Raw genomic sequence first — 25971 nt, 5'->3', positions numbered from 1 at the left:
ATCAACCCCACTTACCGATGAGGAAAGAGACACGCCCCCCCCCAAAAAAAAACATGCCGAAAGTCACACAGCAGGTGAGCGGTAGAACTGGGACTTGAACTAAGTGCCTCCAAACTCGAAAACTTGGGTTATTAACCATTGTGGTTTCCTGTCCCCGAATAACAACAGTAGCAACCTCAGTCTGCAGCAAATTAATGAGAGGATGTAAGTAAAGCACTTCACACCGGAATAGATTAGAACTTCATGTGTGGGTGACATTATTATTATTATTCAGCAAATGGGGCCTGGGGAGTCTCAGGGATGGTGGGAGGCAGAGAGGGAGATCAGGATGGTGTCCTAGAAGCCTTGAGATCTCAAGGGCTCTGCGGGTAAGGGTGGGGTCTTGGGGATGGGGTGGGGGGCTGTCACCCCTTAATCCCTTCCCAGCCCAGTGCTGGGAGCTGCAGTTCTCCTGAGCACCACACGGGGGCAGCAGACCACCTCCCTACAAATGCCCGCCCACCACGCTTCAAGGTCCCCTCTGGCTCCCGCGTCTCTAGTACAGTCCTACCCCATTTCCCAGATGGGAGGACTGAGGCTGAAATCGGGGGAGGCTGCAACATGGATGAACCTCGAAAACATTATGCCTAACAAAAGAAGCCCGACACAAAAGACCACTTACTGTATGATTCTATTTATATGGACCGTTCAGAATAGGTAAATCCACGGAGAAATATGGTAGATTCATGCTGCCAGGGGCTGAAAAGAGAACGGAGTGGGGAGCAACTGCTCACGGGTTCCAGGGCTTTCTTTCTGGGGTGATGAAAATGTTCTGGAATTAGAGGTGATGTTTGCTGCGACCTTGAGAATATACTAAGAACCATTGAATTGTACACTTTAAAGGGGTGAATTTTATGGCACGTGAATTTTATCTCAATAAAAAACTAGAACAGAAAGAGGAGGAGATCTGACAGTGGTCACGGTCCGTAACAGGCCGCTCCGTTCCGGCCTGGCCTGCCTTCTGATTACCCCGGGGGCCACACTGACCTGGGGGGGACAATGGCTGTCCCTCCCCCTCCCCTCTTGGCTACCTAACCAGACCCTCCCCCATGTCCCATTGTCTGGCAAATCCAGTCGTGGATCTGAGGCCTTCAGACCTTGGAATCTTAACCCCTGACCCACTTCTCCCAGCCTACTTGTCTACACAGAGAAGCAACGACCCCCCAGCCCAGCCCCTGACCCTAATGCTGACCCCAATCCCCTACAGCCCTAACTTTGCCCAGGCAAGTGATCACTTGTCCCAGGCCGAACACTTAGGACCCTGTGCCTAAGCCCCTGAAGGGCCACCTAAACCTAAAAGTAACCCTGACCCTACAACCCAACCCCACCCAACACCCAACCCATGCCCAGCCCCACCCGCATCTGCCATCTCCATCCCCAGCTTCTAGGACTCAGCTCTGATCCATTGCCATTTGTGTGTTCCTTTAACAAACCTTCACGGAGCATCTACTATATGCGGATGAACAAGGTAAGCAATATCTGCTTTGAACTGACATTTGAGTGGGAGAGTCAGAACATCTATAAGGGAGACAGAGGACTCGGATCATTTCGGACTGTGAAAGGTGCTCTGAAGAAATTGATCATCTGAGCGATGTTCCTGGGGGAGAGAGAGAGAGTGGGGCAGCAGAAGTGCTGCGCTGGTTGGAGGAACGTCTCCTTTGAGAAAGAGACACTGGAGTGGAGACCGGGATGATGGAGAAGTAGGGGGCCATGCAGAGACTGGGGTCCAGGTCTTTTAGGCAAAGAAAACCACAATTCCAAAGCCAGGCCCAGTGCTGCCCCCTCGGGCCTCCAACCCTAGCCTCTGGGCCCAGCAGAACCTCCCTCCATGTCTTCACGAACCCATTGCAAGGCACCCAAGAGAGAACCTTGGGCCCACGTCCAGCGTGGAGTGTCTCCTGGGGGGCCCAGGATGGTGTTGTCGCCTTGGGAGGCGTGAAGAGCAGGCGCAGGGGGGGGGCAGTTCCGGCTGGGGCGGGGGTGAGGGTGGGGGCCGGACCACGGGCCTGTCTTTCCCAGCGCAACCGCAGCCGCAGCAGGGCCTGAAAGGGCAGACAGATAAAGAGTCCTTCCCACCCCTGGCCCCAGAGAGGGAGGGGTTTCCTGACAGGAAACTGACCTCCTCTAACCCCCCTCCTCAGATCCAAGCTCTCAGCATTCCTGGCCGAAGTAGCCTCAGGACAGGACAGCCGCAGGGACAGAGGGACAAGCCACTGAGGACAGAGGTGAGTGTGCTGGAGGAGGGGGCAGGATTCACACGCCCGGGGGCCGCTCTGGATTTGGGCTGGATCAGAGTTTGTGAGATGGGACCTGAAGCCGGGAGCGGCTGGGGGCAAAGAGAGAATTGGGGGCCTGACCTCGGGAGGCACTAGCGAGAGGGCAAGGGGAGACGGGAGCAGGAGTCTACAGGGGAGACGTTGGAGACCCTGGGGATGCAGAGGGCCTGCAGGGAGCCGTGGAGAATTGGGAACCACCGAGGGAGAAGAAAGATGAGAGGTGGCGGGTCTGATGCCCTCTGGATTCAGGTGGGAAGACTGAAGCCAGGGACGGGTGACTGCCTTGCTCCATCCTCAAGAGACGGGGTCTTGGAGACGGGAGAGGGCACAAGGGCTGGGAGGGAGACAGAGCAGGAGACGGGGATGGGGACAGGGTTGGGAGTGGAGATGTGGATGAGCTTGAAACAGGCTGGGCTGGTGATGGGATTGTTGGGGAGCAAGGTTGGATCAGGGTGTATTGGTTGGGGTTGGTCTTGGACATGCCATTTGTAAGGGCAGTTCTCTAACACAGACACTGGGGACTGGAGGTGACAACTTCTGCAAACAGAGTTCAGGCTGCCTGCGGAGAGTTTGGGGCTTTGGGGAAAGGCTGGCAGTGAGGAAGAGGAGGAAGAGACAGGGGGAAGCAATGGTGGCCAAGACATCCTGCGGGAGCCTGGAGGCTGGGGGCTTGAGGGATGCCTCGGAAGTGAGTCAGGGGCCTGGCACTGGGAGGCAGACGAGGGGGCTGGAGGGGGCAGGATGTCGGAGCCAGTTTGCAGAGGAGGGTGTTGGAGCCAGGAAGGGGAAGACGTCGGGGCCAGTTTTGGGGAAATGTTGCCGCCAGGTCTGAGGCTGTTGGAAATGGTTTGGGGGTATTGGAGCCAGCTGGGGGGCGGACGTGGGAGCCAGTGGGGGAATGTCAGATCTAATTTGGGCGATGTTGACTTCAGTTGGAGGGCGATTGGAGCCCCCTGTTTTGAGGAGGAGGTGGAGTTTTGGGGGGATGATGGAGCCAGTTCTGGGGGATGATGGAGCATTTTGGGGATGAGGCACATGGAAGCCAGTCTAGAAGATGAAAGATAGAGAAACCAGTGTGTGATAGTGTGTGCATGGGGGGCTGGTATCAACTGCCCACAGCCATGGGGTCTCCAGGCAAGGGGTGCCATGGTGACTGCCTCCCCAGGGGATAGGGGACCATGGAGACTAGAGGGAGGCTGGGATGGTGTTTCTAGGAACAGGAGGCTTCAGAAACAACAGCTCAGGTCTAGAGGCTGGAGTCAGGGAGGAAACATGGGGGCTCCCCACCAGGAAAGAAGAGGCTCTTGCCCACGGCCCAGCCAACTCAGGGCCCCTCCAGCGCCAGCCTCCCCCAGGTCCCCCACACACCCTTACGTGGCTGTCCAATCCTGACCCTGGCCCTCGCCTGCTCAGAGGCTGTCCTGGTTCAAAACAACCTGCGTGCCCAGCAATAAGAGAACGTGTGAACATCGGACACTTGACACGATTTTGCATCGTCACACAGTGGAATAGTATGCAACACTTAAATCAAGCATAGCCGCAGAGATGGGCGTGGATAAATCTCACCCCTATAATGTGAGCTAAAAAGAAAAAAAAAAGCAAGTTGCAATATACATAGTTTATAGAGAGTAGGAAACCATGTAAAACAATGTATTCTTTCTGGATGCAAGTCTGTGTCTGTACAGGGTAACAGTCTGCCCGGTCGGTGGACAGAACATTCGGGATGCCACTTTCCTTGGGAGAGGGCTGGAGGGAACAGGATCGGGGAGGGGTGGCAGGAGGCTTCGGTCCATTTGAGATGCCTTATTCTTAAAAAGCCCTGAACAAACAGAGGGAACGTTTGCCTCAGATGCAACTACAATTGTAGCCACGGGTGTAGTTTATTAAGCTTGTTTTCTCTACTTTTCTGAAAATTTGGACTATTTCATCATTTTAAAAGCGCCCTTCCGTGCCTTCCCAGTGCCCTTGGGAAAATGCCCAAGGCCTGCATCACGGCATTTCGTGGCCTGCCCCTTTCTGAACTCCCCAGCTTGACTCTCCATTCCTCCTCCCCCACAAGGAATGAGGTCCTTGCCTTCTTCCTCCGTTTCCTGTGTAGCACCCATTCGTTCCCCGAGTGCCTGCCCTGGGAGCTGGGGACACAGCGGTGACTGCGACAGCCCGACCCTGCCTTCTTGGGGCTTACAGCCCAGGGGGGGACGCCGACCCATCCTCAGGCAGTGACGACCCAGAGTGGGCAGGGCTGGGGTAGGGGGAGTCCTGAGAGGGCCGCCTGATTCAGCTTGGGTATCAGAGAGGGCTTCCTGGAGGAGGAGGCATTCCTAAAGCTCGAATGGAGCATGGAGAACAGGCTTCCATGTAGAAGGATCAACAGAGGAGCCTGGATAAGGATGAGGAGACTGTGGGATAGCCCTGATGATGTGCACGGCTGGCAGGTGAGGGGCCTGAATTTTGTCCTCAGGGTACTGGGGAGCCATGGAAGGTTAGAGGAAGGGGAGAGGTGGGTTTGTGCCTTAACAAAGTTGTCAAAGGTGGACTGGAGGGGCCAAAACTAGAGGCTGGAGACCAGGGAGGAGGCTGCAGCAGGGAAGCAGGAGGCAGCTTGGTCTGGGGCAGGGGCCACGGAGAGGGAGGACACGAGGGACTTAGGAGGTGGAATGGGCCGGGCCTGCATCTGCCTTGGCCACCGCTGTATCCCCAATGCCTCCATGGCAAATACCTAGTAAGTATTTTTTTATTGCGGTAAAATATACATAACATAAAATTCACCATATTATCCATTTTAAAATGTCCAATTCAGTGGCATCTAGGACATTCACAATGTTGTCAACCATCGCCACAGTCTAGTCCAGAACATTTTCATCCCCCTAAAAAGAAACCCTGTACCCATTAAGCGGCCACTCCCCAGTCCCCGTCTCCCAGCCCCTGACAACCACTGATCTCCTTTCTCTCTCTGGATTTGCCTATTCTGGATATTTCCCAGTAAGTTTTTGCTGACGGAATGAATGGGGTGGGGTAGGGGTGACAGGGGTACCGACTGGACAAGGGAGAAGAGGTAGGTGCCCAGATGTGTGACATGGATGTCTGGGTAGACAGTGGGGCCTGGGTCCCCATGCAGTCTCTGCCCTTCGCAGGCTGTGCCACCTTAGGAAAGACCCTTCCCCTCTCTGGGCCTGCTTCCTCACGGAGTAGGAGGGTCCACTAAGATGATGAACATTCCAGGGCAGGAGTGAGGCAGGGAAAGGGTCTGAATGCAGATGCTCAGGGGAAAGAACCAGGCTCTGGAATCAAACAGGTCTGGGTACGAATCCCGGCTTTGTCCCTGAATCACTCTGGGAGCTCAGGCAAGCGCCTTCCTGCTTCTGAGCCTCAGTTTCGTCATCTGCAAAATGGGCATAATGATAACACTTACCTCAGTGGATTGTGCAGATTCACAGGGTTAGTAGGTGCTCAGACCTGGCACACATGGCCCAAAGTGCTGGGTACACAGTAGCATTGTCATCCACACACCACTGTCATCAACACCATCGATGGCCCATTATTTTTTCCCCAGGTCCCTGCCTGTCAAAATGCCCATCCTGAAGAGCCTAGGGGTGGCAGACTCTAAGGTGCCCCGGGCGGGGACCCTGCCCCTGAGGTCCTCTCGGAACCCCTTTGAGGAAGTGCCAGGGCTGGAAGAGGAGGAGGCTGGGGAGCTGGGGACCCTGCCCAACGGGACATCTTGTCGCCGCCGCGCCACCCTGGAGAAGCTGGCAGGCCTGGCCCCCTTCCGGCTGGGCTGGACCCCTGGTCGACGGGCAGGCAGCCCCGGGGATGGGCAGTCTCGCTCTTTCCTGGGCCGTATGCTGGTGCCTGGAATACGCAGGAGCTCTGCAGATTTTGGCCTCCTGGCCAGGCTTCAGGGGACCCGAGCGCAGGGCAACGAGGAGGCAGCGGGGGAGGCCGCCCGGAGACTGGCCTTCCTGAGACTGGGGCGTGGGCCCAAGCCCCGGCGAGCGTCACTGGCCGAGAGGGTGGTGCCTGCGGGAGAGGCGGCTCCTGAGCCCCCGCCCAAGGTCCCGGAGCCCCCGAAGATGAAGGAGCCCTTGTCAGGTGAGTTGGGAGCCCTGGCCCAGACCCGGGAGAATCACAACGCCTCCACCCGTGACCCCGTCTCCATCCACCTCTCCAGTTTCCATCTGCCCACCTTCATGTATATCGCCAGCCCGTCCCCCTGCAGTCCTGTCCCCATCGTCACCAGGCTCCAGCTTCAGTCCCATCTCCACGCCCACCCCCGCTATCCCCCTCTCCACCTGCCATCTTCAACCTCACCCCAACGTCCGGTGACACGCGAACCACCAACTGTGGTCCCATCTCCTCCAATTCCCTCCCTATCCCCAATTTCTTTTTTTCTTTTCTTTTTTTGCTGAGGAAGACTGGCTCTGAGCTAACATCTATTGCCAATCCTCCTCCTTTTTTTTCCCCCAAAGCCCCAGTAGATAGTTGTATGTCGTAGCTGCACATCCTTCTAGTTGCTGTATGTGGGACGTGGCCTCAGCATGGCCGGAGAAGCGGTGTGTCGGTGTGCGCCCGGGATCTGAACCTGGGCCGCCAGCAGCAGAGCACGCGCACTTAACCGCTGAGCCACGGGGCCGGCCCGCTATCCCCAATTTCAACCCTCTTTCCCTCCGTCCCCTCAAATTCAACCTCAACCCCATCTCCTTTCCAAGTATCCACATTCGACCTTGACCTTCTCCCTCTTCCGAACCTCCATACTCCACCCCATTCCCATCCCCAGCCCCAACCCTGGTCCCAAACTCCAACCCCCACCTCAACCTCCTCCTTCATCCCCAATCCCATCTCCTGTTCCATTCCATTCTGAACGCCGACCCTAACTCCACCCCAGTCCTAAGCCCCCAGCCCCAGCAGCCGCCGTCAACTTCATCCCCACCCCACCTCACGTCTGGACTTCATCTTCAGACTCAACCCCATGCCCAACGTCCACCTTCATCTCCCAACTACGTCCCCCAACTCTACCAACACCTGTACTAGTCTCCTGGGGCTGCCGTAATAAGGGCCCACAAACCGTGTGGCTTAAAACAATAGAAACTGATTCACGCACACTTCTGGAGGCTACAAGTCTGAAATCAAGGTGTCGGCAGGGCCGTGCTCCCCCTGAAACCTGCAGGGGAGTCCTTCCCGGCCTCTTCCAGCTTCTGGCGCTCTGCTGGCAGTCTGGCGTCCTGGGCTCGTGGCTGCGTCACTCCCGTCCTCCGCCGTCACAGGATGCTCTGTGTCTTCACATCACCTTCCCCCCGTGCATGTCTGTCTCTGTGTCCTCATCTCCCCTCTTTACAAGGACACCAGTCATATTGGATCAGGGGCCACCCTCTGACCTCATTTTAACTCGATACCTCTGTGAAGACCCTGTTTCCAAAGAAGGGCCCATTCTGAGGTCTGGGGGTCAGGACTTCACATATCTTTTTTTGAGGGGGAGAGGGACACAGTTCAACTCATAACAACACCCCATCTGTTCCTCAACTCCAACACTACCCCAAATCCCAATGTCTTGCACAATGTGGTTTTGGTTTCCACCACATACTTGTTCCAACCCCATCAGCAATCTCCGCCCTGAGACACATCCACATGCTTAATCCCAACTATCCCTTACTCCAAACGCCATCTTTGACCTCATCGCTATGCCAACACTATGACAACCGCCGTGGTCCAGTCCCACCCATGGCCCCTTCCTCTACTCCAATCCCATCCCCACGTACCATGTCAACCCCTTCCCCTCTTCAGTCTCACTCCTGATGCCAACCCCAGGCCCGTCTCAGCACCCACCTTCAACCCCTCCGCTCAACTTCCTCATTCAGCCGTAGTTCCATTCCTAGCCCCTCCACAGCCCCCAGTGTCAAGCCCAACCCCACACTCAACGTCCTCCTTCATTCTTTTTTTTTTTTTTTTGTGAGGAGATCAGCCCTGTGCTAACATCTGCCAATCCTCCTCTTTTTTTTTTTTGCTGAGGAAGACTGGCCCTGGGCTAACATCCGTGCCCATCTTCCTCCACTTTATATGGAACGCCGTCACAGCATGGCTTGTCAAGTGGTGCGTTGGTGCGCGCCCGGGATCTGAACTGGCGAACCCCGGGCCGCGGCAGTGGAGCGCGCACTTAACCGCTTTCGCCACCAGGCTGGCCCCTCCTTCATTCTTAATCCCATCCTCACTCTCATCCTGAGTCCAGTCCTAACCTCCCATTCCCAACCTCCATCTTCAACTCCACCCACATTCCCAACCCCAACTCACGTCCAAACTTCATCTTCAAACTCGTATCCATCTCTCCCTTCTTCCTGTCCTCAACTTTCACCTGTCATCTCCACCCACATCTCCAACCCCATCCCCACCCCAGCCCCAGATGCCATGCTCAATTCCTTTCCCATCCTCCTCTACAGATTTCAACCCCAACCTCCCGCTAATCCTCAACTCCCTCATCCCCGCGCCCACCTTCATCCCCACTCTCATCTCCAGTCCCATCCGCATCCCCAGCCCTGTCCTACTCCCCTCATTCACTCAATTCCATCCTCACCCTGTCTCTATCTCCCCCCATCCCCCCTCCTAGCCCTCCCTCCACTGGCAGCCCACTGGGACCTCAGGAGAGCCCTTTCTGCGTCCTCCTGTGCCCTCCACATCCTGGCCAGAGGCTATTTCAGCCTGGGCCCCCTGGGGACTGGGAGGGCACTGCAGGGAGGTGAGGAGGGGGTGACTAGAGCTCCCGCCTTCTGGAAACGGATGGGCAGAAATAGCGCTGGCCAGGAAATAGTTTCTCTGCCAGGGAGGAAGTGGAGGGGGGTGGAGGTGTCGGGGTAACCCTGGGCCGCTGGGACCCTCCCTCTGCATTTACTCAGAGGCCTCCCAACCCCATGACTCCTCTCTCCTGGGAACTCAGCATGCCAGATCACCCCCACAGCTGTCCCACCCCCAAAAGACCCCATCGCTGGTCTTACTATCCTCTCCCCACCTCCACACCTCCACCCTGCCCAGCGCCCACTGGCTCTCTCCATCCCTCTCCCCTGTTACCTGGCTCAGACTGCTCGCCCTCATCCCTCTGCTCCTCTGCTCCCTTTCTGTGGCCCTGATGCACTTTTCCTATCCTAACCCCTCAACTCCCCTGACCCCTCCCCATGTCCTAACCACTCTCTGATACCCTCCTCCATGCCCTGACCCCTGACCCCAAGCCCTAATGCTCTCCCTTCCTCCTCAACCCCTTACCCCCCACTTCCTCTGACTCCCCCCCATCCTCTTCCCAATCTGACACTCTCTAGTGCTTGACCTCCTTCCCACATCCAGACTCCCTGCCCGTTGCCAAACCCCCTCTTCCCTTCCCTAAAGTCTCCTATCCCCTCCCCCATGGCCTGCCCTCTCCCTTGCCCCCTCCTCCATGCCCTTCCCCCTCCCCCCCCCCCCCCCGTCCTCCCCTCCGCAAGCCCTGACCCCCTGCCCCTCTTTCATTGCTCCCCCCCTTGTCTCCTCCTCTCCCCACTCTCCTCCTCCTCCTCCCAGGACCTCCTCCTCCACCCCTGCTCTCCTGTCTCTCTCCCCCCCTTCCCCTGCCCCCCCCATTCCACACCCTTCTCCCGAAACGCCCCTGACTCCTCACCTTCCCCTCCCCTAACCCTCTTCCCCTCCCCTCCCACCCTTTCCCATTAACCACCCACCCCCTGCCCTCCCCTTCTGCCCCCACAGTGCTGGAGATCCTGAGCTTAATCCAGCAGCGCGAGCTCGCGCGGGCCGACGAGCACATCTTGGAGCTGGAGGCCGAGGAGCTGGCGTCGTCGGGGGCCGGCGCGCCGGGGCCGCCCAAGGCCGAGGGCGCGGGCGCGGGCCGCCGGGCGCGGGACGTGGCGCTGCTGTACGAGGCCCTGCAGCGCGAGCTGTGGGCGCTGGTGCGCGAGACGCTGGCGGGCCCCGGGCCCGGCGCGGGCGCGGGAGCGGGCGCCGTGGCGCAGCTGGGCCAGGTGCTGGTGCAGGAGGAGGCGGCCGACGGGCGCCGGGGGCCCGGGGCGGCCCGCAAGCTGCGCGCCCGCTGGGCCGAGGCGGTGGCGCGCGCGGCGCGGGAGCGCCTGGAGGCGGCGGCGCCCGGGGCGCCCGGGGGCCTGGCCGCGCAGCTGGAGGCGCTGCGGGCGCGGCTGCTGGAGGACATGGCCGTCGTGCGGGGCCGCCTGGCGCCCGCCTACCCTACCGGCCTGGGCGCCTTCGGCGTCTACCTGCGCGGTTACCACGGCGCGCTGGCCGAGTGGCTCGGGGTCGCCGCCCGCCGGAGGCTGCCGCTGGCCGACCGCTACGCGCTGCTGCATTGGCACAACCACGTGTACCCCAGGTGAGCTGGGGCCCGCGCAGGCCGCACAGCCTGGGGACCCCTGCCCCAAGGTCGCGGGGTCCCTGCCCCTCCCCTGTTCAGATCCTGAGGACCTTGGAACAGCCGACCCTTCAAATCTAGAACCTTAGCACCGTTGACCCTTCCAGTCCTGGAACCTTAGCACCATCCATCTTTCCAGTCGCAATATCTTAGCATCACTGGTCCGTCCAGTTCTAGAACTCCAGCACCATTCCAGCCCAAGAACCTCAGAATGGTCAACACGTAGCACTCTAGGAATCTTAGCGCTGCGCGCCCTTCCGGTCCTAGAATCTTAGCATCCTTGATCCTGCTAGTCCTAGAACCTTAGCCCTGCTGACCCTTCTTGTCCTAAAATCTTGGCCCTGTTGACCCTTAGAATTCTAGAACCCTTACACTGCTCTCTCTAGATCCTAGGACATTAACACTGTTAAGTCTTCCAATCTTAGAACTTTAGAACTGATGACGCTTTCAATCCTAGAATCTTAGTACCAACGAGCCTTCGTATCCTAAACCTTAGCCTCATCCCTTCTTTGGATCTAGAACCTTGACACTGTTGATCCATCCAGTTTGAGAACTGTGGCACTGTTGGCCCCTGGAATTCTGTAATCTTAGCATCTAGAACCTCAACACCATTGACCCTCCCAGTCTTAGAATCTTCTAACTCTCAGGCCTTTGAATGCTAACACATCCTATCCTTGTGGCCAGGGGATAAAATATGGTGATTAGCCATAACTGGGCCACCTACCCATTCCCGGGAAAAGGGACTTGGCCACACTCAAGCCACATGTTGGAGAGTGAAGAGGGTGGGTGGTTCCTCAAACAGAATCAGGATACTGTCACCAGAAGAAAGGGAAGGCAGCAGCTACCAACATCACCCTCCTAGATCCCATGTGGGAATACGTGTTAATGACACTGTCACACCATCCATGAGAGATGGAGGCGTAGTCTGAAAAGCTTCCTGGAATGGTGGGGCATGAGTTAAGTTCAATTTGTAGGGAGATGGTGCTTCTGGCTGAGAAGATGCCACGAGCAAAAGCCTCGTGTGTGTGTGAGTGGTGGGGAGGAGTGGGGAGGGTGAAGATATTGCACAGGCCAGATGCAAGAGTGTAGAAGCAGAGAGTGAGGGCTGGACTGGGGCAGCCTCCAAGGCCAGATGAGGCACTAGGGACAAAGAGCAGAGGTGGAAGGAAGCTTCTGTCTGGTGGAGCTGATCATGAGTGAGATCTTGCGTGCCAGATCATCACGCCTGGACTTGACCCCTACAAGTCTTGCCTGGACACCATCCATCAGGGAGCTGACTCAGAGAGCTGGAGCCAGGGGAGCAACAATTCCAGAGACTTCCTTTGAGGGATGAGCAAAGCTGGGCCCTAGAGAGGAAGGGAGTGGCCCAGGGTCACAAACACAGCAGATGTGAGGGGACGGGGATGGGGAAGAGTTTGATTGCCCAGCCTCAGCTCTCACAGACCTCCCTGTCTCTCACCTCCGCCCCAGAGAGGTCCTAGGGCTGGTGGACGTGGTCGCCCTGGAGAACGGAGAGCTGGGACCCCTTCTGTCCCCCGGCACCCTGCGGGGTTTGGAGGATGAATGTGTCACCGACGTTAAGGTATCTGGGACTTGGCATTGGGGATTAGGGAGCAGGAGGCACTCTGCAGGGAGGGAGGGGACACAGTGGGCTTGGGGGGCCTCTCCTCTCCCCCTTTCGCTATTTCCATTTCCCTTTTCCCTTTGTGGACTTCTAAGTTCAGTCCAAAAGACACAGAAATGTAAGCCCATGCTACTCACTTCTGTCTTATGGTCAGTGTTGTATCACAAGCACCCAGCGGGACATAGGGACACTCAATAAGGTTCAGGTCATTCAGACACTTCTAGTCTTAGAGCAAGAGAGTCACAGAACCTCAGCTCACAGACCCGAAGACTCACAGAAGGAGGGCATCAAGACATCTCAGTGTATAAGCAGGGCTGATGGTTCATAACCAACCGGGCACAGGCGCCGCTGAGCAGAACGGCCCAACCATAGACACCCAGCCCGGCTACAGGGGTGTTTCCTGCCTGAACGCCAGTCCTGCCCCAACCACAGAAACCAGAATCTTTGCAACTTGAGAGCCTAGACTCTGAGACTCGAACGTGTCTAAATTCTCAGACTCACTGAAATTGAGGATAACTTGGACCAGAGAATCAGAGATATGTAAACCTTAGCATCCCAGACCCTTGGAATTCTTGAATCACAGAATCTGACAGTCTTAAATGATTGTTTTGCAGAATTTGAGAGCAGAGTCTTAGGGCCATCAGCTCATGAGAGAATAGACCCTTAAACCCTCTGGCTATTAGATGAAGCAGGCTTACGACCACAGACTCCTTCCAATCGCAGACTTAGGGATGGAAAGGGCTGGGGCGGTTTCCTGGTCCAGCCTCCCTCTGCAGCATAACCTTGAGGAGTTCATGGGTAGAATCCACACCTGCTTGGAGCTCAGAGGCGGGGATCATGGTGGGAGAAAGGCGGGAGAGGCTCCCAGCAGCCCCGGACTCCTGCCTCTCCCCGCACCTCCCCGCTCCAGGCTCAGACACGGACAGCCCTTCTTCGAGTGTTGCAGGAGGATGAGGAGCGCTGGGGGAGCCCGGAGGACCGGCCCAGCAGCCTGGCACAGGACGTGTGTGAGGTAGGGGGCGGGGAAAAGGCAGGGGGAGCAGCTGGGCGGTGCCAGGGTGGGAAAGCAGGACCTCGCCCCTCCTCACCCCTTCTCGCCCCCTGACCACGCAGCTGTTGGAAGAGCACACGGAGCAAGCACCTCGCATCAGCCAGGAGTTCGGGGAGCGGATGGCCCACTGCTGCCTGGGGGGACTGGCAGAGTTCCTGCAGAGGTAGGAGGGCTGGGGGCAGGGCGCGCGCCGGAGGCGGGGGTCAGGATGCGGGATCCAACAGAGAGAGGAGAGATGAAAGGAAATCAAGTCAGGAGGGGCAGGGGGGCCTCAGTGGGGGTCCCAGGCTTCGCTGGGCTGAGCGCCCAGCGAGGGACCCTTACCCAGCATGTCTCCATCTGTCATGTCCTCCTCCACACCCCCTCCCACCAGCTTCCAGCAGCGCGCAGAGCGATTCCACGAGAATCCAGGGCTCCGGGAGCTGCCACGTGACGCCTACATCAGCAGGACCATCTCGCTGGTCAATTGCGGGCCCCCCCTGAGGTGAGAGCACCCACAGCGTGTGGGGGAGACGGCCAGCCCGGGGGACAAGCTGAACTGGGGCGCTTGGATCCTGGGGGGGGGGACCACAGAGCTGCCCTCCCAGAGAGACGTGTCCATGGGACCTTAGAAGCGTAAAACCTGGGAGTCCTAAAAAGCCTCACATCACAGAGCATCACCGAGCACCAGAATTAGAGCAATCAGAAGCTCGGAGTGTTAGAATTGTGAGAACTGAGCAGTCAGACTCAAACACTCTAACAATTCCAGATTCTTTTTTTTGCCTCATCTTACCTTCTTTTTTATTAACTGATTTTTAATGCATTTTAAACATGGGCAATGCAGTCACCTAATTCAAAATTCAGGATACAAATTTCAAATATATTTAACAACGTGCATACCTATTATTCCTTTTCCTTTTTGAAAAAAAATACAAATGGTGGAATATTGGACACACTTCTGCCCTTTCCCCTTCACAGCTCGGAGGTCTTTCTGGGAGCGCGTGGGGAGTCCCCACATTCCTTTGTAATATCTGAACTGTATTCCACTGTCAGATGCACCATCGTTTGTGGAATTTGTGCCTAATGGATAGATCGTTGACTCCGCCCTTTTGCAGAGAGGAACCTGGCACCTCTGTCAACTCCCACAAGTGTGGGGACTCTGAGGCATGCCTTCCCAGAGCGGGACCTGCTGGGATCGAGACAGAAAGAGCCCAATTGTGCTTAGACCACGTTCCTCTCCTTTTAGTGATGGAGGGTCATCTCTGTTACAGTGACAGAAAATGAGAAGGGTAGCATTTTAGAATTACAGTAGAGATGTTTAGAATCACATTCCACAGAGCCTCCACATCCCCCAGCCTCCCAGACATCCCCCGATATTTCTCATCCCCCAGGCCCTCCCCAGCTCCCCATCTGGCCTGTCACCCCGGTGCCCCACAATACAGCGTCCATCTAAGGAGGGAGACAGGTCCAGGCAGTTGGGCTGAATGTTGGGGCTCCCTGACTTTTGGCTGCACTGATCCCCACAGGGCTCTGGCAGAGCGCCTGGCCCGGGTGGGGCCCCCTGAAAGTGAGCCGGCCCGGGAGGCAGCGGCCAGCGCTCTGGACCGTGTGACCCGGCTCTGCCACGGTGTCCTGGCCGACCTGCTGTTCCAGGAGCTGCAGGTGAGTGAGGCAGGGGGCTGGGGTGGGGCCTGTGCAGGACAGGGGACAGGGGAGCGCCCCTGCATCCCACAGTTCCTTTCAGCCCATGAGTCAGTGTTCGGGAAGCAGGCGGGGGTGGGGGGTGATGGCTATGTCTGGGCTGTTTGGGGGGCAGAGGTGTGTGCAGGAAGGAAGAGGTGGGAGGATATGGGGGGGAGAGCCACCAGCAGGAGGGGGCCTGGGGAATGGGTGGAGCCCCTCCCCACTGAGATCCTCCAAATTTCTGCCCAGCCTCTCCTAGGCCCTAGACCCCCCTCACCCATCTATAGGCTCCTATGCATGCCCAGAGGGAGTTGAGTTCAGAGGTGGATGAGAGCATGTGGGGAGGGTGGTGGGAGTACTGGGGAATGAGACTGGGAGGTGTGTGTGTTCCTGGTTGTAATGCATGCCCAGTCCACGTTGTACATCAGATCCTGTCCCTCCTCTGCTCAGAACCCTCCATGGCTCCCAGTTCCCTCAGATCAAGAGCCAAAGCCTTTGCCTTGGCCCCCAGGGCCCTTCTTGATCATTGACCCATTCCCTCTCTGACTCATCTCCTCCCACTTTCCCCCTCGCTGCTCCACTCCAGCCACACAGCCCCCTTGCTGCTCCTTAACATGACAGACATGGTCCAGCCACAGTACCTTTGCACCTGCTGTTCCCTCTTCTCTGCAATAGCCACATAGCTCCCTCTCTAAAGTCTTGAGTCAAATGTCACCTTGTCAGTGAGACCTTCCCTGACTGCCCTATTTAAAACAGAAGCCCCGTTCCCCCATCCCCGCTCTCTTCGTCTCCACAGCACTTACAGCCACTTGCCATGCTGTCTCCTTTGTTGTTGGTGGTTTTTTTAAATCGTCTCCTCCCACCAGAATGTTAGCTCCTCAAGGACAGGGATCTGTTGGAATGTTTCTAAAATAGCTTTTTATTATGGAAAATTTCAAACAAACAAAAAAGTAGGCAGAATGACAGAATGACCTCTTGGGGACCAGCTACAGTGAGTATAGACTCCCGGCCAATCTGGTTTCATCTCCCCCCGCCCTCCTGCCCACGGGATTATTTTGAAACAGATCCTTGACATCTGATCATCATCCATCAACATTCCAGCCTGCATCTCCAAAAGATAAGGATCCTTTTTAAACAAACATAACCGCAATGCCCTTTTCATACCTAACAAACAGAACAATAATTCCTTAATATCGTCCATCAGATCAGTGTTCAGATTCCCCCACCTGCTTATGATTATCAGGTGCTTGGAGTTTTATTTATCTCATTTTGGTGTGTCCGCAAGCGTTGTCTCATGTGTTCCTAGTGAGCCACCCAGGGCTGGGCTCAGAGAGTGTTTGTTGAGTGACTAAATGCACAAGTAAGTGAATGAAAGTGAGCGAGTGTGGGGAGGTGAATGTGGGGGTGCTGGGAAGGGGGTACAGTCTTTGTTCCAGGCCTGGCTGCACCACTTCCAGGTAGGGGGACCTTGGGCAACTTGGTCATCCTTGTGGGGTCTCTGTTTACTCATCTGGAAAATGGGCACAGAAATTCCAGGCTTCTCAGGTGGCTGTGAGGAAGCAATGAGACTGGCCATCAAGGGCTTAGCTCGGGTCCTGGCCGGCGGGTATTGGCCATCGTTATCTTCACAAATGCACAGACTTGATAGCAACACGTCCTGAGCCAGGCTCTGGACCAAGAGCCTCACCTCACTGAATTCCCACCTGCTTCTCAACAGAAGCCCACAGGCCCCATTTTTGTGGGTTCAGAAAACTGGGCTGCTGTCGGGATGAGAGAGCAGGAAGGGGAGTTGAGGCCGAGTGGGATAGGGAGCTGCTTCAGAGCCCCCTGGACGCCAACCCCCAATGTCTCCAGCACCTAAAGCTCCCAGTGTCCATCCAGACTGCGGCATCTCCCTCTCCCTCCCCCCAGCCTCCATCTCAGGGACAGACCCGCTGCCCAGCCACCTCCAGGATCTCTTCTGACGCCTCCCTCCCCTCCCCGCACAGGTGGTGCCTCACTGCATCCTAGGAATCCTGCCACCTGCATTCTCCTTCCCCCTGCTCAGCCCCCTTCCCCTCCTTCCAGCCTCCCCGCCCTGATTTCTGCCTGTGTCTTGCCCCCTCCCATCAATCTTGACAGAGCACAAACCTGACCCTCTCCCTCTCCTGCTCAGAACCTGCCACGGCTCCCCAGTGCCCTCGGGAGTAAGTGGGGGCTCCTCACACCGCCCAGGAGGCCCTGTGCGCTCTACTCCACCCACCTGACTAGCTCCATCTCTCCACTGGGCTGTCACACAGGGCCTCCTGCTTAGAAGGGCCACAGCTTGGTTTAATGCTCTGCTGTCTCTGTCTTGAAGTTCTTAATAATTTTTTGAATAAGGGTCCCCCATTTTCATTTGCACTGCAGCCCGAGAATTACTTGGGTGTTTTTGCCAGCCACATTGACCTTCTTTGTGGTCCTCTGATCGGCAGGACCCTCTGAAATCTAAACCTTCTTCACGCTGGTTCTTCCCTCCGAATGAGTCGCTCTGTCTCCCATCCCTCACCTGGTTAACAATGACCATCATTGGGGCCTCAGCTCTGGTGTCTCCTCCTCCAGGAAGCCCTCCTCGACTCTGCTGATCCAGGCATCCCCTCTGTGCTCGTCCCTGGGCTCCCTTCTCCCAGCCCTGCCCACTCTGGGTGGTCACTTTCTGGGGTGGGGTCTGTCTCCCCTCCTGGACTGTGAGCCCCAGGAGGGCAGGGTCGGGCTGTCTCCATCACAGCTGTGTCCGCAGCACCGCGCAGCCCTGGTTCAGCTGCATGTTTCGGGAACATGTGTTGAATTGGTAAGTGAAGAAAGAGTGTGGAAGGGAAGAGAGCTATAACCCTCCCCGCTCTGTCCCCCAGCCCCACTTCAACAAGCTGATGCGCAGAAAGTGGCTGAGCAGCCCAGAGGCCCTGGAAGGCATCGTGGGCACGCTGGGCGCTCAGGCCCTGGCGCTGCGCCGGATGCAGGACGAGCCCTACCAGGTGCGCCTGCGCGGGGTGGGGGTGGGGGATTGCCGCAGGGGAGGGGGGAGCAGGAGCGCTCCGCTGGCGGAGACCCCTTCAAGGTGGGGAGCAGCTCTCTCAGGGTGAGATGGGTGGCGCTCTGCCTGGGGCCTCGGCGAGGCGTGCCCGCGGTACTGGGGGGTAGGGCCGGGTACAGACTGGGTTGGGGCCTCTGGGCGGTGGAGCTGCAGAGAATGGGGAGAGGTCTGGGATCGGGCATCTTTTGGGGGCCGGTAGGGGGTGTCCGCGGGCTGGCGGTATCATCAGGCAGGACAGGGGTCGCCCCTTGGGAGCTGGGGCGGGCGGAAGGCTCCACGCTGGGTGCCGGGGTGGGCGCGGGTGGGCAGGGAGCCGGGAGCGGGGCCCAGCGGCTCACCCCCCCTCGCGTCTCCCCGGTCCCCAGGCGCTGGTGGCCGAGCTGCACCGGCGGGCGCTGGTCGAGTACGTGCGGCCCCTGCTCCGCGGGCGCCTGCGCTGCCGCTCGGCGCGGACCCGCAGCCGCGTGGCCGGGAGGCTCCGGGAGGACGCGGCTCAGCTCCAGAGGCTGTTCAGGCGGCTGGTCAGTGCGGCCAGGGGGGCGGGGAGCTCCAGGACCCGGGAAAACAGCCGGGGCAGGGCCTTAGAATAAGACCATCACTCAACTTTCAAGCAGTAGGAACACTCTGATCCTTGGCCCCCGCGCGTAAAAATCGGCTTTCTCACGGTGACGCTCGCCTCTGTGCGCGAATGCGGAGGCTCAGGGTCCCTGTGCATTGTTGTGGGAGCCGATCAGTTAAGTCCACTTAAGTGCTTAGGACCCTATCTGGCCCAGAGACAACACTCCAGAAACATGAGCCATTATGTGAGCCCAGATAGAAGGGAAACGCAACAGAAACAGCGTTCCCAAATCCAAGAATCTAAAATCACCTACTCTTATTTGTACCCAGTTGTAATCAGCAGGACCGGAAGGGCCTCACTCAGCCGCTATTTCAGGACTTTCTAGCCTGGAGTCCTTGAAATGTTTTGTTTTTTTGGGTTTTTTTTTGGAAATTTTGTTAAGAATGCAAATGGATCGCATGTACTTCTTACCCAGTTTCCTCCAGTGGTATCATTTTGCAAACTTGGCTAGGTCCTAAGGGGTGTCTCTGAGCCCCAAATTATCTGTAAAACTGGGAGTGGATTATATTATGGGTTTTTCTTCAAATTTCCAAAAAAGTTCCAGATAACCTCTGATGATAGTCTGTCCTCTGGCCGGTTTTACAGATGGGAACACTGAGGCCGGGAGGGGTCGCCCTTGGAAGGGTGTGGTTTGTGGGGTGGGTATTGGGGGGAAAGTGTGAGCGGGGGCCCTCTCCCGCAGGAGTCCCAGGCCTCGTGGCTGGACGCCGTGGTGCCCCATTTGGCCGAAGTCCTACAGCTGGAAGACACGCCCAGCATTCAGGTGGAAGTGGGGGTGCTGGTGCGGGACTACCCAGACATCAGGTGAGAGCACCCCCCAACACCCGGCCTGCCCCCCCCCACGCCCTCCCCCGCCGCGGGCCTTGGCATCCGTCCCTGCGTTTCCTGCCTCTTGGGCGAGGGAGAGAGGCGGCGAGCGTGTCTGACGGCCGTTTCCTGCTGGAACCAGGGCATTATTAATACGATTTCCCTCCTTCTCCCGCCGCCGCCGTCGCTGCCGGCCGCCGCCGCCGCCACCAGGGCTCACAAACAAACAGGCAGTCACAGGAAGCCCGGGGCAGGGGGGCGCCGGGCCGCCCGGCGGCAGGAAGGGCCGGCCCAGCAGGGGAGCCGCGGGGGACACGGGGACACGCATGGGCACACAGGCGCACATGCACTGGGACAGCGGCAGGCGCCCTTCCGATCATGGTGGGCCATTTCCTTTCTCAGTGAACCACTCTGAACCTCAGTCTCCTCATCTGTTCCATGAGGGAATGATAGTTTCTTCTCATCCGATCATTGGGCAATTCTTCGTTATCGTTATCATTATCATTATCATCAATGATGACAACAGTACAATGCCAGTTCTTGCTTATCAAGTCCTTAGCTCAGACCTAGGAAAGTGCCTTACACACTCACTCTATAAGTAAGGCCTATAATAAAAGTTATTTTAGAAAATATTTGCAAGTAAAGGGGAGTGCTGTTCGAAGCGTCTGGCATAATCTGGGGCAGGCAGAAATTAAGTAGCTTACCCCAGATGTCACAGCTAGCAAGTGGCAAAGCTGGGACTTGAACCCTGGCAGCTGGTTGGCCCTAAAGCGGTGCACCTGAAGACCACCCCCCACTGCCACCTGTAAATACCGATGGTGATGGCAGTGATGCAGTGCCATCTGGACAGACATTCTGTACCCAAAGAGACAGAACCCCACATGACCAGGAAGTGAGGCATCAGTGGGGTGTAAGTTCCAGGGTTGAGGGCGAGAGGTTGAGGGTGAGGATTCTGGAATTGATTCAGGATGGACAGCTCTGGTTCTAGGGTGTGGGGTGCCTGTCCCTGGAAAGGCACAGACCCTGTAGTCCCGTGGGAGTGTGTGTGTGGGGGGGTGGGGGGTGGGGGGTGGAATGCCAGCATTCCTGCTGGATTGGGGTTTCTGAACTTGAACCAAAGCTCAGTTGGAAGCTCAAGGTGGGCTGGGAGGAGCAGTTCCAAGGCTGATTTTGCGGCCGTGTTTTGGAGCTTGGTTGATCTGGAAGGTTCTTGAGTCCCATTTTAGATGAGTGTCTTGGAGCTGTGGGGATTCCATCTGGGATGTGGGAAGGTGAAGATACTGAGCTGGCTTGGAGGGAGTGGTGAAGGCCCCAGAGCTGTGTTTGAAAGTTCTGGAAAGGAATGTTGGGTTCAGGATCTTGCGTTGAAATATGGTGGTGGTTCTGAAGTTGAGTTTGGGGTCTGCCATCTTGAGCTGAGGTGAGGTGAAGTTTCCATTGTGTTGGATTTAGGGGCAAGCATTGTAGAGTAGAGTTGGTTTTGAGCACGAAGGTTCTAGTTGGAGGGAGGGTCCCCAAGGTGAGTTCTAGTTCTGGAGTAGAATTTTGATTGAGCACGATTCTGGGAATGGGTTGTTGGGGGGGTGTTGAAGTGAATGAGTGTTCCGAGGCCGAATTTGGGGGTGAAGGTTCTAGAATGGGATCTAGACTGAGCAATCGTGAGTTGAGTTTTACATGAGGACACTGGCACCGCAGTGGCAGAAAAACTTCCAGACCTGGCCTTGGGGTGAGGAGAGGGTTAGGATGGGAACGTGGGTGAACACCTCTGGGCTAGATCTGAGTGGAGCTGTTAGAGATGAAAGTGAAGGTGAAGTTAAGGGTTGCTGTATTCCAGATCTTGAACAGGTGTGAGGGGCCCAGAATGGAAATTTAGGAGCTGTCTAAGGTTGGGAGTAAAGATTGATGGTTATTTTAATCAGGAGCGAGACCGGGGTGAAAAGGGAAATTCGTGTGCTGAGTTTGGAGCTGAAGGTTCTGAAATCGATTTCTAGTGGGAGGTGTTGGAAGTGGTCAGAAGTGAAATTCTGGAGGGGGGCTCGTATGGGGGGAGGGACTTGGGGGGCTGGTGTGAAGGGAGACATCTGGAGGGGAGCCTGGTGCAAGATGTGCATGTGGAGGGGGCTGATAGGAAGGGAGGGATCTAGGGGGGCTGGTGAGGGGGAGGACTTTGAGGGGGACTGGTATGGAGGAGGGATGTGGGGGGCTGCAAGGGGCCTCCAGAGCTCAGGCAGGTTCTGGGGCGGATGGGGGTCAGGTGGGGTCCACATGGGGACTGGGTGTGCATGTGGAGCAGGGAACCCCCCGTGCACCTGTTCCTTCCTCTACCCCAGGCGGAAGCACGTGGCGGCCCTTCTCGACATCCGTGGCCTTCGCAACACAGCCGCCCGCCACGAGATCCTGGCCGTGGCCCGGGATCTGGAACTGTCTGAAGGGGGAGCCTTGTCACCCCCCCGGGACCGGGCCTTCTTCTCAGACATCCCCGTGCCCCGCCCGCCCTTCTGCCTCAGCCTCCCTCTCTTCCTGGGCCGCCTGCCCCTCTCCCGGCTGGCCAGGCCCAATTTGGCCTGTCTGCGCAGGCCCCGGCCTCCCTCCCCATCACGGCCTCGGGCCCAACGCTGAGACTCTCCCAGGTCCCCGCCTCAGTGCCCCGCGTCTTTGCTGCTGACAAACCGTCCTCCCGTAGGGCCCCCTCCTGACTCCCTGCCTGGGACCACCACAGACCCCCGGGATGAAAAGATCCTTAGAGGTCCTCTCCGCCACCCCAGACTCCCTGTGCAGAAGGGAAACAGAGGCCGGAGGGAGCAAGGACTTTCCCAAGGCCACGAAGCTCGTCCCTAGCACCACCTCCCAGCCCAGCGTGTGGTGGGTGGTGTTTCGGAAGACTCTACAGAAATATCCCAGGCCCCCCCTTCCCCTCACCTCAAGGTCTGGCCCCAATCCAATGTATTAAAGAATGTACGATACTTAGAATAAAGAGGTTTCTATTTAACACAAGGAAGGGCTGAGTCCCGTGTGTGGGGGAGGAAGGAGCAGGGGCAGGGCCCGGGGCCAACGGCTTCTCACACGCCCAAGGCCGGGCTAGGGTCCAACTCGTGGGCTGGGCAGTGGAGGGCCCTGCAGGGCCAGGGCGAGCCCGGCCGCCCCGTTTACACCGAGTCCCCGGGCTGCATGACTCCACGGCAGGCCCTTGGCTGCTCTGAGCCAAGGTCCCTCATTTTGTCAATCCCAAAGCTCCTGTCCGTTTGCTGGTCCTGGCAATTCCACCTTGGCACGCCCTTCCCATCCATCCTTAGCCGGGAAGCTGTGTCAAGAAAGGAAGGAGGTGGGGGGCAGGGCCAGCAGCATCCAGGGCACCCTCCTGGGTTGACGCAGGAAAATCTCAGGGTGGGAAAAATTCCAGCTCCTCACCCCCAGCCCCGCCGGATCCTGGTCCCCATGGAGACCTTGAGGTCACCTCCCTGCTGACCCCTGCCCCTCCGGCCCGGTTGGACAGCCTATGATGGATGCTTCCTGGCATGGTTTTTTTTTCCTGATAAGTCGGAAGGAGGAGGCAGCCAGGGGTCAGCCTTGGGGCTGGGGTTGGAACCTCATGCACGCACATTTGAACTCGGCAAGGTGGGGACTCAGGACTCTTGGAGCCCCGGGGCTGTGTGACCCTGGGCAGGAAGCTGACCCTCTCTGGGCTGTGGTTCCTCTTCCTCTCTGGGGAATTGCTTAACCTCTCTTTGCCCAGGACAAGGTGAGAAGTCCAGAGGATGTACCCTTCTCACTTCAACACCCCAAGTGACACTTTCAATGTCATTGATATACAAGAGAGGAGTTGGGGAATGAACGTGTCGTGGTTTGTAGGCGTTTAATTCAAGATGTGGTATATATACACAATGGAATACTACTCAGCCATAAGAAACGATGAAATCCAGCCATTCGTGACAACACGGATGGACATTGAGGGTATTATGCAAAGTGAAATAAGTCAGAGGGAGAAGGTCAAATACCGTATGATTTCCTTCATTAAGTACTAGATAATAACAACAGCAAACAAATACATAGGGACAGAGATTGGATTGGTGGTTACCAGAGGGGAAGGGGGGAGGGAGGAGGGTGAAAGGGATAATTGGGCACATGTGTGGGGTGATGGGTTGTAATTAGTATTTGGGTGGTGAACAGGATGTAATCTATGCAGAAATAGAAGTATAATGATGTACACCTGAAATTTATACAATGTTATAAACCAATGTTACTGCAATAAACAAAAAATTAAAAAAAAAGATGTATTAATCTCAGGTTTGCAATGTCCTTTACAGATTTTAGTGCCTTACGTAAAAACAGCTTTATTGAAACATAATTTACATACCAGATGATTGATCCATTTAAAGTGTGCAATTCAGTCACCGTTCATATATTCACAGAGCTGTGCAACCATCACCACAATCAATTTTAGAACATTTTCGTCCTCCCAAAAAGAAACCTTGAACCCCTTAGCCATCACCCCCAAACCCTCTATCCCCCTCAGGCCCTGGTGACTACTAGTCTACTTTTTATTTCTGTAGATTTGCCTATTCTGGATATTTCATTTAAATGGGGTCACAGAATATGTGGTCTCGTGTGTGTGTGTGTGTGTGTGTGTGTGGCAAGAATACCTAACATGAGATCTACCCTCCTAACACATTTTTAAGCACACAATACAGTATTATTAACTATAGGCATGATGATGCACAGCAGATCTCTAGAACTTACTCATCTTGTATAACTGCAACTTTGTACCCATCTAACAACTCCCCATCCACCCCTCATCCCCTGGAACCACTGCTTCTACGAGTTTGACTATTTTAGATAACTCATCTAAGTGAACTCGTGCAGAATACGTCCTTCTGTGACTGGCTGATTTCATTTAGCATAATGTCTTCCAGGTCCATCCACGTTATTGCAAATGGTAGGATTTCCTTCCTTTTTCAAGGCTGAATAATATTCCATTGTATGGATGTACCACATTTTCTTTATCCTGTCATCTGTTGATGGACATTTGGGTTGTTTCTATATGTTGGCTATTGTGAATAAATACGTGGTCTTTTGTGTACAGCTTCTTTCACTCAGTATAATGTTTTCAAGGTTGATCCACGTTGTAGCACGTGTCAGTACTTCATTCCTTTTTATTGTTGAATAATATTCCACTGTATGGATGTCCCACATTTTATTTATCTGTGCATCAATGGATGGACAGTTAGATTGTTTTTACTTTTTGGTTATCATGAATATTATGCTCCATTTTTTTCTAGATTGCAAACATTTTCTTGGTCCCCCAAGAAGCTCTGACCTTACTCTGAGGCTCAGTTTCCACTTTGTAAAATAAGGGAAAGTGTCCTAACGGCTGCATTAATTTAGCGCCGACTGCATGCCAAGTACCGAGCTCCCAAGGATTCACTCAGTGCCCCTTCTCAACAAACTTGCAGACTTGGAAACAGAGGCCCAGATGGGGGAAGTAATGCAGCCAAAGTCACCAACCAACAAGTGCTGGGGGCAGGACCACTCCAGGCTCTTACAGCAGCCACCGCTCAGAGCAAGCGGGCTGGGAGGGCTCAGCAAGGAGGTGATGTGAGGCGCTCGTCATAGGTCCCCACCCACGGGAAGAGCTTGGAAAACGTTAGCTGTTTGGACTCAGAGGGAAGTGACTTCAAATCCCAACCGCTTTTCTGGCTGCGGGAGTGGGGCGGGGTTACAGCTGTTTATCGGGCGTCTGTTCTGTGTGAGGTGCTTCCTGAGTGGGTCCTACATGCACAGTATCTCATAGCACTGTCCCCCGGGGCCCTGGGAAGAGGGACTGTTCATCTCAGGCGGGAAGCTGGCTCGGAAGATTAAGCATCAGCTGAGGGACAGTATGTTAGTGGCAGTGGCCGGGAATCGAACCCCAATCAGATAGACCCCAAGAGCTCTCAGCCGCTGCCTACCCGGTGGCATCTGTACTGAACACGTATACTTTTTTCCCTGTCATTATTCCATAAATAAAATAGTAAAACAACTATTTGCATAGCATTTGCCTTGTATCAGGTATTACAAGTAATCAAGAGATGATTTAAAGTAGACGGGAGGATGTGTGTTAGATGATATGCAAATACTACGCCATTTTATATAAGGGACTTGAACATCCTCGGATTTCAATATCCAAGGGGGGGTCCTGGAACCAATCCCCCGAGAATACCGAGGGACTGTTGTAATCGGAATCACACATTATAACGACTTCCGTTTCTGTCTTCTTTCGAGCAACATTGTATTTGTGAGATTCATCCACGTTGTGCAAAGCAGCCGCGTGCCGGTTCTCCTTACCCTGTAGGATCCCATTGGAGCAACTGGCCAGAATTTATTGATCCATTCTATTGTTGATGGACGTTTGAGTTATTTCCAGTTTGGTGCCAGACAGGGGGTGTTCCACATCGACCAACACTTGGTAT

The 25971-nt window shown here is 56.0% G+C and overlaps 1 protein-coding gene across 3 annotated transcripts; it reads left to right on the top strand.

The window, feature by feature from the left end:
* Nucleotides 1-1231: 1231 nt before the first annotated feature.
* On the top strand, nucleotides 1232-22519 carry EXOC3L2 (exocyst complex component 3 like 2). Of its 3 annotated transcripts, XM_058529573.1 has the most exons (13): nucleotides 1232-1507; nucleotides 2181-2264; nucleotides 5869-6407; nucleotides 10038-10671; nucleotides 12181-12292; nucleotides 13245-13346; nucleotides 13448-13548; nucleotides 13759-13869; nucleotides 14891-15026; nucleotides 17918-18040; nucleotides 18465-18620; nucleotides 19401-19522; nucleotides 21856-22519. In XM_058529573.1, exons 3-13 carry the CDS (start codon nucleotides 5885-5887, stop codon nucleotides 22142-22144), a joined length of 2409 nt encoding a protein of 802 aa, XP_058385556.1. In that variant the 5' UTR covers nucleotides 1232-1507; nucleotides 2181-2264; nucleotides 5869-5884; the 3' UTR covers nucleotides 22145-22519. The 3 variants fall into 3 exon arrangements, with proteins under 3 accessions (XP_058385556.1, XP_058385555.1, XP_058385557.1); XM_058529572.1 differs by lacking the exons at nucleotides 1232-1507; nucleotides 2181-2264 and adding an exon at nucleotides 2406-2564; XM_058529574.1 differs by lacking the exons at nucleotides 1232-1507; nucleotides 2181-2264; nucleotides 18465-18620 and adding an exon at nucleotides 2406-2564.
* Nucleotides 22520-25971: the final 3452 nt, after the last annotated feature.

The sequence above is a fragment of the Diceros bicornis genome, chromosome 34 (assembly GCF_020826845.1).
Source record: "Diceros bicornis minor isolate mBicDic1 chromosome 34, mDicBic1.mat.cur, whole genome shotgun sequence".
NCBI classification, from domain to species: Eukaryota; Metazoa; Chordata; class Mammalia; order Perissodactyla; family Rhinocerotidae; genus Diceros; species Diceros bicornis.
The sequence above is the reverse complement of the archived record's forward strand: the minus strand, read 5'-3'. Positions and strand labels throughout refer to the sequence as shown.

Bases quoted from the DNA above. Each gene is read 5' to 3' on its own strand.
- EXOC3L2 (XM_058529572.1), top strand. The intron at 13,870-14,890 runs GTGAGAGCACCC...TGATCCCCACAG, and splicing joins AATTGCGGGCCCCCCCTGAG to GGCTCTGGCAGAGCGCCTGG. The intron at 19,523-21,855 runs GTGAGAGCACCC...CCTCTACCCCAG, and splicing joins CGGGACTACCCAGACATCAG to GCGGAAGCACGTGGCGGCCC.